General features: G+C 35.8%; 1 protein-coding gene across 1 annotated transcript in view; it reads left to right on the top strand.

The window, feature by feature from the left end:
• The window catches only part of CUNH8orf34 (chromosome unknown C8orf34 homolog), a 138,550-nt gene that overhangs the window by 105,552 nt on the left and 17,117 nt on the right, over positions 1–15,881 (top strand). The window contains exons 9-10 of the mRNA XM_041464395.1: positions 7,431–7,516; positions 12,356–12,429. Coding sequence (XP_041320329.1) covers positions 7,431–7,516; positions 12,356–12,429 — 160 coding nt within the window. The remainder of the gene's footprint in view (positions 1–7,430; positions 7,517–12,355; positions 12,430–15,881) is intronic.

Raw genomic sequence — 15,881 nt, 5'->3', positions numbered from 1 at the left:
TAATGGTTTGAGGCCAGAAGCAGATAAAAGATTGCTATAAGAATGGCCTAATTCCCCATCTTGTAAAAGGATTAGATAATTCAGTCTCTTTATGGATTCCTTACTCTGGGAAATATATTTCCACTTTTGGTTCTCCTCAGAAATAACTGCAGAGTGTACTTATTTAAAGGCACAAAGACCTGCATTCAGACATTTTGGAAAGGCAAACAGCACAAAAAAGATTAATTTGCAGGCTGTGTCAATGTGTAGGTTTTACTCAGCAAGTGTATATTCTTGTATTACTGACTGAAAACATTATGCTGTGCATTAACTATTGGTGATGAGGAAACTTTCCACAAAAATCTCCAAGGGTGACTGGAAAATAGTGTGTTTAATTTGCTAAAGGAGAATGAATTTCAAACAAAATCCATTTTTAACTACTGGTTTTATGAATTTTCAAATAATTTTCTGTGTTCTGGTGTTTAAGCACTGAGAAATAGTGTCCTTAAGGTGAGTGCAAAAGCAAGCAACAGACTGTGGTTTGAATGGTATTGGTGAAAATGAAGTTTAGTTTAGATTAACTGTATCTTAGATCAGGGTGAAACTCAAATAATAAAAATTCTGTATATCTCACATGAATAGAATTGCTGGTAGTGACAAGGCCTGATGGCCTTGCATAACTTATTTAAAGTGGATTTAAGGGAATTATAAATCTCTATTGGAAAGCATGCTGAATGTATCATTAAGCATATATTCCTATTTTTTATTTGGAAATGGTACTAAATATCTGTATTTATTTGTGTGGTCTTATAGTTTAATATTGGAAATGTCTGTCTTCCTAGGTAATGTTCTGCAGGATAATTCAATAGTCCTCATGCTTGGTTTCTCTTCAATGCAGATGCTTCCTGTATTTTAGTATAGAGTGAAAACAGAAACTATGGCACTGATTTCTTAATATAGCAAAGTGACATGCTGCAGAGCTTTTCTGTTGTTGCTTCAGAGGTGGCAGCCACTCTCACTGCTCACCAAATTCACAATCCTCTGTTAGAGGATCCACCTCCCATAGATCTAAGGCATTTTTCTTCTACAGTTCAGTGATCTAAGTATCATACAAACTTTCTTTAAAATCTAATCTTCATTAGGAAGGTAGTGTGTGTAGCTAAAGCTGATGAGGAGTTTTACCAGATAAAGAGTACTTTTGCCTGTATATTTTTAAAATAATATTTATTTAATATAATTTTACCATTATATTAATTGATATAGTCTGTACTGGAAAATGGACATCTTTGTGTCTCTGTACCTGTGAATACAATAGGAATTTTTCTGGCAAAGTTTTAGTATTTTTATATTTGTAAAAGACATTAGTAAAACAAATGGAATAAGTCAGAAATTCCTGGCTTTATATTTAGGTGCTGAAAAAGCTTTGGATTTTACAGCAGTATAAGGGAGTGCAGAACTTGTGGAGTCAGTAAGTCAAGGTACATGAGGTCAGAATTTGGATCAGTATGTTTGGGAACAAAGAATGAAGTAAACTCATTATTATAGGCAAGTCAGGACAGATGATTATGAAGCTTGAAATACTCTTACTGATGTTGAGGTTGCTAGGGAAAGGTGCAAGAAAACATTCAGTGTAACCTAAAAGCGTGTGGGGCCTTTCAGGGCTTTTGTTGTCTGATCTCTGTTGCTATAACTTCCCTGGAGTTATGTATTTGTCCTAGTGAAATTATAATTCAGTATTACAGTGCTATCAGAGTAAGTTAGATGTAGATGTGAAGTTTTAAATTACAGAAAGGAAGCAAGTGATTTGGAGGAAAAAAAAAAAAAGAAGTCCAATAACTCAAATTTATCCTTCTTCTCATCTCTGAGTAAAATTCGCTTTGGCTGACAAAGGAACATCATCATGTTATGTGTATAATAAGTTTCTTTTGTTAATAAGTTCATGATATTGATTAATCTTATAAAATGTGTGTTAGAGTTTTTGATCCAAAATAATAACTACTTCTTAAAGAAACTAACTAACATGGAAGTATTTGGTAGGATTTTTTCAAGAGAATGGGTAACCTACTTTAAAATATTTTAAGGAAAATAAGTGATTCAACAAGTCAAAAATCTCATTAATTAAGATTCTAATTCAAACATGACACTACCTCTGTTCTTCAGAGAACTTTGTTGTTGTACCCTTAAAAATATGCACCTGTTTTGGCTGGTTGTGAAAACGACTTTACTGTTCTTTTTGCTGAGTGATTTAAGGATTCTTTACCAAATTTTCCACTACTTCTCACCATATTCAGCTAAAAGAAGTCTACTGAGTCTTTAGCAATGGAGATCAGGAATTTTCCAATTAAAATGTATGTTTTCAGGAATAATCTTTCACAGAAACCAAATTTTTGACAGTGTTTATTCAGATTCAAAAAAATTTAGCTGACACAGGGCAAAGCAAAGAGAATGGCTGGAGCTGCAGTGCTTAGACATGCAATTTCCCCCCTCCTCCTTGGAGAGTGCCCTTTACTGCCCTGGAGCCCCCAAGGAATTTTTCTTCACTACTAAAAAGTCAGCAGAAGCATTTGTATTTTCTTGAAATAGCAGGTTTTCAGGATTTCTTCTCAAGTGGAGTTTCAGTTTCTGTTGTTGTCCACCTCTAGAGAGCATCAGAATTTGAGCGCAGTTATCCAGCTCTAGTTTGCTATGTTAAAAAATAAAAATAAGTCCTTAGCTGTGTACCAGAATTTGAAGGGCAGCCACATGCACAGTAATTATATAGCTCTTGCCTGTAGTTGTTTATTTGGGATTAAAGGAGATTTTATCTAAAAATCATAACCCTTCTGCTGGGTCATTTTTGGAAGGAATAGATAGGATTTTGGTTATTTAAGTGACATATTTCTGGAAGAATAGGTGAGAAGGGCATTAACCTAAATATAATCTAAATTTCTGTCTGTAAGTGACAATCACCCTCTGAATTTTATTTGGCACAGAAATTCCCTAATGTACAACCTCTATTATAAACTAGCACAAGACAATTATTAATACACTTATTTTGAATCAGTAGTCTATGCAAAGAACAAATACTAGGGGGCATATATCTCAATTTGAGGTATTCAAAGCATTTCTATACTTTGGATATTTTGTACTTTATGCCTTCTTCTTAGGCCCTGATGAAAGAAAGTACCTATATTTGTAATTATTTTATTAATCCCATGTAGTCCTAAGAAGTATTATGTGAACTATGTTGGTATTTTTTCATTCTAGCATTCTGCTATAACATCAAATTTACTTCACTTTCTCTAACTACTTATTTTAAGAATGTCATAGAACGACAGTGTTGACATAGAGGAGAATCATCATGTATATCTACATTTAGTGCACTGGAGGAGTTCCCAGGTATGAATTTGCCCTGCATGCATCCAACCTTAATAGGTTGGAGAGATGGGTAGAGAAGAGCCATCTGAAATTCAACAAAGGCAGATTCAGGGTCCTGCACCTGGGGAAGAATAACCCTTTGCACCAGCACAGGCTAGGGGCTGACCTGCTGGAAAGCAGCTCTGCAGAGAAGGACCTGGGCGTCCTGGTGGACAACACCTGTCCATGAGCCAGCAGTGTGTCCTTGTGGCCAAGAGAATCAATGGTATCCTGTGGGTGCATTAGGAAGAGAATTACCAGTGGGTTGAGGGAGGTGTTGCTAGCCCTACTCAGCCCTGGTGAGGCCACATCTGGAGTGCTGTGTCCAGTTCTGGCTTCCTCAGGAAAAGAGAGACATGGAGCTCATGGAGCACGTTCAGTGAAGGGCTACAAAGGTGATGCGGAACATCTCTCCTGCAAGGAATGGCTGAGGGAGCTGGGCCTGTGCAGCCATGAGATGACTGAGAGGGGGCCTCATCAATGTTTACAAGTATCTGAAGGGAGGGTTTCAAGATGCTGGATCCAGGCTCTTCTTGATGATGCCAAGAAATAGAACAAGTGGTAATAGGCAGAAACAGATGCATAGGAAGTTCCACCTGGACATGAGGAAGAACTTCTTTCCTGTGGAGGTGACATGCACGGGAACAGTTTGCCCAGAGAGGTTGTGGAGTTTCCCTTACTGGAAATATTCAAGAACTATCTGGACACAACACTGTGCCATGTGCTCTAGGATGACCCTGGTCAAGCAGGGAGGTCGGACGAGATGGCCCACTGTATTCTCTTCCAATCTGACCCATTCTGTGAATCATATTTTTAAAATCATACCAGCACGAGGTCTGTGTTTCACACTTCCACAAGCTTGTTTGTAGTGATAGACTCTGTATAATGCTTCTGCACTAAATCTATAGAATTTATTAAGAATATCTTTGGTCCTGAAGTCCTTAACAGTTTTCTTGGAATGCATTTTGGGGTCAAAGAAAATTGAAATATTTACCTGTAGGCTGTTTGCTTTTGTAGCTCTCGAAGCTCCAACATGCAGCTGTTTAATAAAACTGAAACAATGTCCTCTAAGCAAGAAAACCCACTAGAAACAGATATGGGAAAAAATGTTGGTTATCAGGTATCAAACTTAGACTCACATTAAAATAATTAATAGCTGAAATAATGCTTTGGTTAAAAGCTGAAGTATTCCATCAAGTGTCAGTAAGATAGTATTTTTTAGGTAACTCTTCTAAACCTATGTGTCTTTCTAAGGAATGTTTCTTTCTGCTTAAGAGTTTTTAAGTGTTTTCATTTTACTGTGGAGATGTCTTATGAATAATACTACTTTTAAAGAAGAAATTGTAATAGTCCAAGTACCAGAATTCTTTTAGCAAAAAATAGTGTTTGTGACTTTTTGTTGCTTGTGTTTCATGAGAATCTATTTTGATATGAATCTGTATGTAAGAAATACATAAATAAATTGAAAATTGGATGTGAAATTAAGGTATGGATGTGTCAAACATCCTATTCACCCATCCATCCAGTACCCCAGCCACTTCTTCCTACAAAATAAAATTGTATGAAGTATATTTTCCGATTAGATACATTGAAAAGATTTTTTGTGTGTATGTTTTCTTCATGAAGCAATGGACCACTGAAATATATCTAAATTCTAGAATAAGATGAGAATAGTTCCTGTTATTCATGTCTGGTTTGGATTTATTGAAGCTCAGAACGGGAACATATAAAATCTTGAAAATTCTGATGGGATAAAAGAAGCAGCTCCACTTCTAGAGATAGTTTTTATATTACTGTAATGTAAGCAGAAAAGGTTGGAGTAATTATCCTTTTAATTAAATATAAATGAACTACCAACATGGCTGGAGAGAAGAGTATTTCACTTCTGGTTCCTGCAATTTCATGTATATCTTTCTAAGACTGAATGTGTGCTTGCAGTAAATGTGCATATGTATGTAGCGAAGGAGGATGGGTGAATTGTATTGCAGTGGAAAACTTTGTGATTTTTGAGAGCTTCCTTTTTTTGCATAGTTATTTCATTTGCAATTTGTTTTCTCCCTATTTTAATATCTTTAGGATACAAAGTAATTTGCTTCTGTTTGACAAGCTAGGCATTTAAGGAATTAGCAACTAGAGCATTAGAAGCCAGGTACAGAGCTATAAAAGATTCATAGAAGTAATTTTCAGGATTAGGTTTACAGCTTCTAACTTTTACATTTTGTTGTCTTGAGTTTTATGTTCTATGAATCTGCCACCTTAGAAAAGAAATATTATGAATTTACACTGAGCTTTCCATCATAAATAAATAATTATAGGGGCAATAAAAGGAGGTAAAAGTAATTGGGGGATAGGGTTGTTGGGGAAATGGTTTTGAGGAGTACAAACAAACAGATGACTTTAAGATCCATCTATATTAAATAACTGTGAGAATCATAAAATGTGAAATTTAGATAGGGCAGATAAGGAGATTCTACTTGGTTTCAAAGGTTAATTTCAAGCTTAGTGTAAAAAAGCTGCAGAGAGTAAGAATACAGCATGAAAAGAACTTTTTTATTCCTTCCAAGAGATAAGTTATTTCTTTCCCCAAGGTTTTACTTCAATGCATTTTTATGATTCCTGGGCTTTGCAAAATGGAATTGCATTTTTCTTATTCTTTTCATGTCTGAATAAATCCAAGGTACGATAACCTTTATGTAAATGGCAGTTATATTGCATTTAGAGATACAAAGCACTTCTTCAGACCAGAATTTGTACTCAGGATTCATAAGAGCCTGGAGAAGGATGGTGGGACTCCTGGGATGTTCATTTGAAAAAACAGATAGAAGCATTATTTGTATAAATTGCTGTCAATGCATTGCAGTCAGCTGGTGCAGTGGGAAAGCCTGAAGACAAAGTCTGCCATAATTACTGTATATTCCTTTTAACAAGTAGCAAAGGAGGAGGAAATATTCTTGCATACATAACCCCTGTGGTGGGTTAACTTTGGCTAAGGGCCAGTTTCCTACCCAGCCAGCAGGATAACAGGAGAAAATAGAAAGTAAAAGCTTGTGGGTTAAGATGAAGATAGGGAAATTGTACCAGTTACTGTAATGGGAAAAGCAGACTTGACTTGGGTAAAATGGTTTTAATTTATTTCCAATTAAAATAGGTTTAGGTGATGAGAAACTAAAAGATAGACATTAAAATCACACTTTTCCTCTTCCCTTTCCTGTGCCCAAATCCACTCATTCACTTCAGACTCCTCTCCCCACCCACTGAGCATTACAGGGGAGACAGGGAATGGGGGTTTCTGGTCAGTCCATTACAGGTTCTCTCTGCCCTTCCTTCCTCACCCCACTTTTCACCTGCTCCAGTGTGGGATCTCCATCAGCTACTGTCCATCCCAGACAAACTCACCTGCCTAGGTGTTGGTCGTCCCAGGGCTGCATGGATATTGCCCCTGGCATTTCAGCATGGACTGTAGAGGAGTATCTGCTCAGAGTATGGAGCACCACCTCCTTTGACCTTGGTGTGTCCTCTGCTGTTTCCCACTCTTCCTGTTCCCTGCTCTTCTGCCTGTCTGGCATTGTGGCTGGCTCTTCCTTAACTAGGTTTCCTCCAAGGTGCCACCATTTTGGCTGAAGAGCTCAGCTGTGCCCTGCTGTGGTTCTTTTCTGAGCCAGATGGAACCACCTGTGACTGGCTCCGGGTTCTTCTCACCAAGGCCACTGCACTGCCAACACATTGACATGGACATCCAGTATAGTCCTATTCAATTAAAATTTTTTTGAAGGTAGGGAAGGAAGCTTGCAGTCTCACATGCACACCAGACTCCCACTTTTATAAAATAAGACTTACAAAAATGCTTAAGCTAGGATTCAGTTGGCTGTTTCTTGGAGGCTAGTTTTAGACAGTCCAGGTTATGATTGAACCATGAGTGTGGGCTTTTCAGCAAAGCTGTTCTTTTAATTAGGGCAATGTTATGAGCAGGATATGTAGCCAGGGATAATCTTCTTCTGTGTCTTATCCATTGAATATGATTGCAAATGTTTTCATTGCATTTTTCCACAATTTAGATTGCAAGGGGATAATTTGGCAGAAAGGCCAGAAGATGTCTCCATGATATCTCAGACATCTGAGCCAGCAGTGTCAGACTCTGATGGTAAGTTATATAAACATTTGCTGCTCATAAAAAAAACCCACAAACATCAACATCTTGAATTTGAGAGTAGAGGTTATGTCTGTAAAAGATTAAACACTTCCAAGAGAGTGTTCCTGGGCATTTGAACTCAATCATTTACGCTTCAAATCTGTTCAAAGAGGCACTAACATATTTTTTGTCCTGGCCAATTAACACTCCAGAATAATTCCTAGGCTTATTTTGAGAGATGCATTGGGCCAGAATTTGTTCTTAGTAGACAGATTTTATCTTAGCACACTAACATTTAAAACAGCTTAATAGCATAGATATGGGCTATTGATTGCTGCTTTTATGCCAATAATTGGTCTTTGAAATATTTATTACTACACATGCATCCAGATGATTCAAACATTTTACAGTAGAAAGAAAGAGTTGATAAAATAACTCTGAAAAACACTTTTTCCCCTCATACAAACATGTTCATATGGTGGGTTAATCTGCAGTCAGGACACTCAGATTTATTTCAATTTCTTCTCAGGTTTTTGAATTGAGTAACATCTGAAATGTTGAAAAAGGCACTTCATAAGGGATATCTTTCCAGAGAATACCCAGCTTTCCTATGAAAGATAAAGCTGATAAAGGTTAACTTTATCTTAGCTGCTGCTGTAATGCAGAGAGAAACAAATATAGGTTTTGACAGAAAATCTGCAAAGATAAATCTTTCAGTCCATTCCCTTACTGTTGGGTCAAACCAGAAGAGTCTACAAATTGTATGTTTTGATTTGCAGTATAGTCTTCAGCAGCCATGGACAAGTTAGCTATGGAGATGAATTAGTACAAAAAACCCCCCCAGAATGTATTTTTCTTAAAATTATCGTACTCTTTGTCTGCCATCTAATGCTATTGTATATGCTGTTAGATATCACAGCAACCTGAGCTTTCACTCATTTCTCTTGCCTCATTTGTAAACCAACCATTAGTAACTAATATGTCTTTAAAGATTAATTTTTCAAATTGGTTTTGTGAGAATGTGTGATTTCATGCAGTCAAGACATTGGTTTTTCCTTTTATCTTCCATTGATCACCTAATTGAACAAGGTAATGGGACACTCGGAATCTCAAAACATGATGTCCTTACAATCGTCACGGTGATTGTCAGCAAGAGATGCTCAGACTGGTGACGTCAGTCAAGCCCTGTGAAAGGGAGGCAAAATTCTATTGTTATGAGAGTGATTCCCAGAAAGGGAGGTGGTGGTGGCTTGCTTGGGATAAGTAAGGGAATATGCATGCATGAGATTATTGCCGCAAAAGCAAATAGATGGGTAAGACAGACATGTGGGAAAAAGCTCTACAGTTCACAAAATAATTTTTGAACAGATCTCATCCTTCCATATTCCTTCCTGTGTATCTTTGCTCCTGAAGTGAAAGTATGCCCACCTTGCCATGCCATGTTCTAAAATTGCAGGCTTCAATTAAACAGTTAGGTTTTGCTAAGTGGCAGCAACACCAGGATTAAAGAAGGTGAAACTATCAGAAAGTACTGGATGCTGTGTAATATTGGAGCTGGATCTTTCATGGTCACAGAGTATGGAGCACAAAAGTGCTACAGCTGTTCTACCTTCGGCCACTTCATGTCCTTCTGAATACTCTGCGGTCAATATGGCTACAGAGAGGATGGAAGACACTTTCTTTAAAAAATACCACATTCAATAAAATACAGGGAGTAAAATGTAGATAGGAAGGTGGGGCACTGATATCCATGTTGTTATAAACATCTATCTCGTGTCTATGAATATAATGGACCTGCTAGTCATGTAGCTAGAAAATAACAAGGTCTCTCAGGCGAAAAGACTTAGGTCAGTAGTAAGGTAATGCCAAATTTCTGTCAAGAGGTGCCCTCAGAAATGCTCAGTGTTTTGTAACATATGGTTGAGTCTTTTTTTCCTAAAATGTTGGCTAGTGCTACGCTTCAATTTGAAAAAAAAACAACCCCACAGCTGGATTTCACAAGTAGGTGCAGGCTATAAACAGACACAGAACTCAGGCAACTGCCCATTCTATCAATCTTTCCTGTAAATGCAGCACAATATTTTCTCTCTTTGCATCTGATACTTATTTCCAATAAATATTATGTACGAGAGGATGATAAAAAACCCTCATAAAGATACTGTTAAAAATCCTAAGTAACCAAGGCATTGTTGTACTGAATTTTTAGTTATGTCCTCTTATAGATGTATTACATCATGAAATAGTGACTAGCAGGCTTTACTTACAGGGTTTATTTGAATTTATGTTCTGCTATTTATCAGTACCAGTGACCTTAATGAGGGAAAAGGGCATTGGGGAGTGCTGATGCAAACCATCCATTCAAAAATAAGCAAGCAAGGTGCTGATGCACAATAAAGTTGAGAGTAGCTTTCTTTAGATAATGATCTGTTTCTGTTGCTAGATCTGGAACATCTCTCCTGTGAATTTCAGATTAACTAAGTTCAGAAGTAATTGGCAGAACATCTGATCTAACAGCCCTTATAAATAAGCCTCATTTTAAGCAATTCCACCTACTAAAGTCAATGCAGGAGCTTATGTGAAAAGATCCCGTGCAGCATCAGATGCTATACTGACTCCGCTGACAATATGGATCTGGTTCTAATTAACCACTACACTGATTTCCCTCTGGTATAATCCTTCTGAATTGGACAGACTTGTGTTTGATCTAGGTAGTAAAAATGAGAGGTAGGAATCAGGTGTCAAGATAGAAAAACACAAGAAACTTCAAAGCTGCAGTTTCTTTTCACTGTCCTAAACTATACCTCTCAAAAATGTTTCCCTTTTCCATTAGACCACTTCACAGGAAAGAACTAAGGGAAGAATTTAATAGTTTCTTGATTTTGATCAGAAGCAGCAGCATAGATGACTGCACAGCAAACTTTCCCTGCAGATGCCAAGCTTGTCTGGTTTGTCTCTTTGGTCAGTTCTCCACTGAGCCTTGCCCTTGTTCTGTAGAGGTAGATGGGAAGAATTGCTGAGGCTTCAAAAGATACACACTACAACAGAATTGATCCAGAAAAATCTACATCCAACAGCCCCCAATGTGTTTATCAGGTTGGTGGGATTGTAGAAGCAATCTACTTCAGTATTTTTGGGGGGTTTTAGATATGTAGAAATCGTATCACTTAGGGATAACTGTTCATTTATTCCCAGTTTCCTGTACCATACAACCTTGTTTCACTTGTTTCATTCTCTTCTGCTGAAATGTACCTTACCCTTAGAGTGAAGCCATGATATAAGGCAGGAAAAGATGGCATTATTGCAAATACAGCTTTTGCAGTCTATGAATTCTTGTAGAAGTTTAAAATGCAGTAATGTATTAGGGAGTAATCTCCTAATACAGGATAAATGAAAAGTATAAGACTTCTAAACCACTCCTCAAATATATGTGAAAAGCTGTTTATTATGTGAGTTTCTTTGCATGTATTGTGCGACTCCGCGTATTTCTGGGATGTGAGCAAAGGCTTGTGTCTTTTGTGACTCCACCTAGAATAATATTGGACAAAAGATAATAGGTTCTGTGGTGCTCTGCCACTGTGTAAATGTGGTATTTCCTATTTTATTAAGCTATTACATCTACAGCTCTGCAGATTATATTGTGATATATAATACTTAGCTTGCTAAATAATTTTGCTAGCGCAAAATTCACATCAGTAGTTTATTCCCTATCAAACATGAGTCACTGGTTTTTTTGGGATGTTTGGGTTCTGGTTTATTTTTGTTTGGGTTTTTTCCCTCCCCTTTTAAGTGTCATTATAGTAGAAAGTTCAAGAGACATTAGGATGTAGAGGAAAAGTTTGGAATTGGGGATGTTCAATAAAAAATATGAACATATGGAACACATATAGTGTTGTTATGGGTGAAATTGCATGACCAGAGTAAAAAATTAAGGATGCAAATATGTGGGAATTAAGATTGAGGACTAGATTAGGCAATGGCAAAAGTGTGGCATCACCTCTCAATTCCCACACAATTCCCTGACCACAGCTTTGCATTATTGTCACCTCTTTGCCCTCCACATCAATTTGTGTTTGCAATGAATTGATAACCACAGCTGCCACGCTTCACAGTAAGTTCTGCTTTCATAGGAAATATAGCCTGAGATGTTCAACAAGTTGGATTCTGGAAACATAAGGACCTCCCTGCTAAGTGTCTGAATAACAGCAGAACACAGGGAAGATCAGGACATCTTCTTTTGTTGGGCTGCTGATGGAGCATCTAAGTGCCTTAGCAGAGTGCTAGGCAAAGAGTGAAACTGCATAGAATGTTACTTGGAAATTTATTTTTCTGACAGGGTTGCATAAAATCTGTTTTAAGTCATTATACATGCATCAAAGAGACATTTTAGACTCCTCACAAAATTATGTCATTTTACAAGTGGCAATATGGGCAAAAAATATGCTTTCGAGGCTTTTAAATGTTGTCTAAATTGACCAAATCCTTTTACTTCAGGAATCTTAACTGAATTAATTGGATATAGTTTTATTCATTTGATTAAAGCTGGAGATCCAATACTCCCTTGTGTAAAGGGTATACAGTATTTAGTTTAAATTGTAAAGTTAATAAAGAATCTAGAAGATACCTTGGCCACTGAAGGAAGCTTGCTTTTAGACACTGTTCCATGTTGCATTAAGGTTATAGATTAAAATCAGACATAAATTATAGTCCATTGAACTGTAACTGAAAAGTAGTACATTTACAGTAGCCACATTTACCATCCCAGCAGTAAATTTTTAGGCATTACATTTTCAAAGTGACTAACACTTACTTGATTAGAGTGATTTACATTTCTCTTGTACCTCTTTGGAACAGCTCAAGTACCTGGGGTTGAAACACTCACAGAAGATATTAATGAGTTTCAGAGCGCTTCTCAAGTGGCAGCATCTGTAAGTACCTTCCCTTATGGGTAATCCTCTAATGTTTAAAATTAGTTTCATAAAAATAGATTGTGTGTAGAGATAAAAGTTGTCTTTGCCAGCACTATTGTCCTGAGAACAGGGACAGAGAAAGAGAAGAAAACAAAATTTACATAAACCTTCTGAATTTTCAGTTCTCTACTTTAATTTTTCCATTCTAGGAAAGGGGGTATTTTGAAATATATTATTATAATCCACAAAACCACATGTTGTTGGGCTTGCCCATTGAAAGTGCAGTAATTTCATACATACTCTGTGTGTTTTTAAATGCTAGTCAAATATTAATTTTACCAGATAGTATTCAATTTTACAAATTGAAGAAAACAACATAATTCAAACTCTAAATTTCATTCTTAAATATGAAATTCTTAAATATGAAATTGTGATATCTCAACTTTAATTTAGATTTTTGTTACCATTTGCTTGAAGACTAATAAGAGCAGTTTACTAAAAATGTATGGCTAGTTTATATATGTTTTTTAAAAGAATGCAATATTATGCTTGGTAATATTTCCATCACTTTTTTTATTTTGAAACTTAAGAAAATCTCTGCAGATGTGCAGCTTGTGGAAAACATAACCAGCAGTAAAATAATTTTTAAAGGATTATATAATAATAATTTTGGTGCTACTAGTATTGCGCCAGGAGTTTGAAGATAGGTTAGAGAAATGATTGCTTTCTTTCCCCTAAGGCAAATAAACTGACAATAGTTGTTAATTTTTGCAAAATTTTGGAAAAGTGTAAAAGGACACATCAATTCCTGTTCAGTCTCTTCAGCAATACTGCTTTGTAGCACACTTTAGTGTTGATATAGGAAGTGAAAGAAGGGCTCAGTATTTGTTAGCTGAGGAAAAAAAAGCAATATAAACAAAGAAGAAAAATGACAACACAGATTGGTCTTGCAGTCTTTCAGGCAGCTGATTAAGCAGTGTGAATAAAGCTAGATAATATTGAAGTATTTACAACCAGATTATTTATCAAAGCAGTTGTATGCAAGATCTTAAATGTGAATATGAAAACAATCTGGATACTAGTACTCCAAAGAGATAGGCAACATCTATATCTATTACATGGTTCATGTAATTTACACTATGCTTGTATTATGATTTTCTTGCAGCTTTGTATATGTTTCCTGTTCTATTTCTGAAAAACCTGGTTTTTGTAGGTAGACATTTTTCTTTATACTTTTAACAATAGAATATTTTGCTATCCTGTATTTTTCATTAAAAGAGTTAATGTTTGAAAAATTGAAAACTTAGATTTTCAGTGCTGTACAACCCCAAACAAGGCATTCTGGGCGAATAAGTGAGTAAAGCTGGCAGAAAGCTGGTTGAAGTATTTACAAGAATCAGTACTTTCCCCAAGTGTTTTGTAAGGATTCAAAGTGGAAACAGGCATTCAAAACATCCTTAGAGATCGTAGTTTACTCCCTGGCCAATATTTTGTGTCAGGAGAAATGCAAAGTGCCAGGCAAAATGCAAAATCTTTTTCTTTAGATTTTTTCACTGTGGTGAGCACAAAGTTTGCTAGCCAAATATTTAGAACATTTCCAGAAACATTAAGGAAAATAAGACTAAAAAATACAGAAGTGAAACTAGGAAAAATTTCAGTGGCCTGGGATTCTAGCAGAAATGGAAAAGCAGGGTTGCAGAGGAAGCTGCTAACTTTACAGCGACCAACAAATAGAAACAGGGTACAAGCACTGAGCAGATCACATGGACTAGCCTTTGCCTTCTCTCTGACTTGTTTCTTTTACCACCTGGATCTAACAGGATTTATGCTTAGTTTTTGGTGGTTTTTATGTGAATCTTGCCTTGCACGTGCACGTAAAAGGGTATATATTTCTTATTAAATTATCCGTGTAAGGCAAACCAATCCAAATGCAGCAGAAACTGGAAGAAAAAAGTTGTCCAACTGCAAAAAGCGTTTCTGCATGAATGTGCCTTTGGTTTTTGCTCTTTATTACTATGAGAAAAATACTGTAATAAAGTGTTTTATAGAAGTATTTTGTTTTAAATAAATTTTTCCTGTATTCCCTACTGCTTTGAAACATTCATTTGCTTTCACAGAAGAAATACAGACATAGATTTTCTGTGATAAATGCATAAATTCTTTAATTCCATTTGTAAAATGACTTTAAGCTTCATGCACAAGGAAAAACTAAGCCTTTATTTTTGCTGTCAATATATGTTCAATACAATAATATTACAATGTTACATTATTTCAGTTCTATTTGTTAGAAGTTTTCATAGCGTTTCCCATTTTTTCCCTTGGAACAATAACATGAAGTAACTTAATTACTTTTGAGTATAATCAACAGAAATCATCCAAACTTCTGCATTTAACTAAATCTATAAATTATTTACTGGGTTGGGGTCACTGTTTGGCAATTAGCAGTTTATTCATTCAAATAGCTATTTTAAGATAGCACTGCCTCATCAGGAACAACAGCAGTTCACCTTTGCGGTAGTAGGAATTATAAGTTTCATAGTTATATCATATTTATGTACATATTTATGTTCAAATTAGAGATTTATGAACATATTTATGTTCAAATTGGTGTGTTCTGATACAAAAGTTTTCAAATACAAGCTGATTTTTGTAATTATGTAGAAATTCAGGCACTTAGATGTGAAATTTCAGATTTTAACTTCAAAATTTAAATCTTCTATAAAAATAATAACAGTTTATATTGGATTACTTCAGCTTTTCCACAGGTAGTAAAAAAAATCCCTACACAAATGTGGATGTTTAACCACTGTTAGGTAAGTTAACAATATAAGATGGTTAGAAAAGCATAATATCAAGGTTCTCAGGAAATAAGTGATAATTCCTACAAGTAGGAAAGTTAAGAAAGTAGTTTGAATTGCATACCCTGGACCTATTTGGTTGAAACCTCCCTTATGTCAAACAAAATCCATAAACTAGACATAGATTTTTCTTATATACCGAAAAAAAAAAAAAAAAGAAAAAAAAATCTTGGGTGAAAATACTCTTATTAGAAAATATTTAGTCCTCTACACTATAATTCTAAATTGAAAGAATATTCTGAACTCTAGAAAAATATATGTAAGAAAAGGAAATCAATGACTGCCTTGTTTTTACCTGTCTAAAATTTTGTGTTCTTGAGCATGACAAATTCAGAAGTACTAATTCAAATAGCAGTAAATAGATCTGAAGTTTAGGAAAAAGTATTCTGGTTGCATTTCAAAAACTGAAACAAATGTGATTCCCAGGTGACCAGATATTTCCTCCTTCTCACTTTCCTGTAAACAGAAAAACTGTGTGTAAGTTAACTTAAAGTATCATTTTTTTAGTGTAAGGTTTAGCGTAAAATGTGCTGCTGGCTGACTGCCACGGGAAGCCAAAAGCTTGTAATTTCAATTACACGGCATTTCAAGTAGAACAGGCCCTAATGTGGA

This window comes from Pyrgilauda ruficollis, unplaced genomic scaffold (assembly GCF_017590135.1).
Source record: "Pyrgilauda ruficollis isolate IOZ18807 unplaced genomic scaffold, ASM1759013v1 scaffold18, whole genome shotgun sequence".
In the NCBI taxonomy this organism is placed as follows: Eukaryota; Metazoa; Chordata; class Aves; order Passeriformes; family Passeridae; genus Pyrgilauda; species Pyrgilauda ruficollis.
Note: the sequence above shows the minus strand (reverse complement) of the source record. Positions and strands in the feature narration are given on the sequence as shown.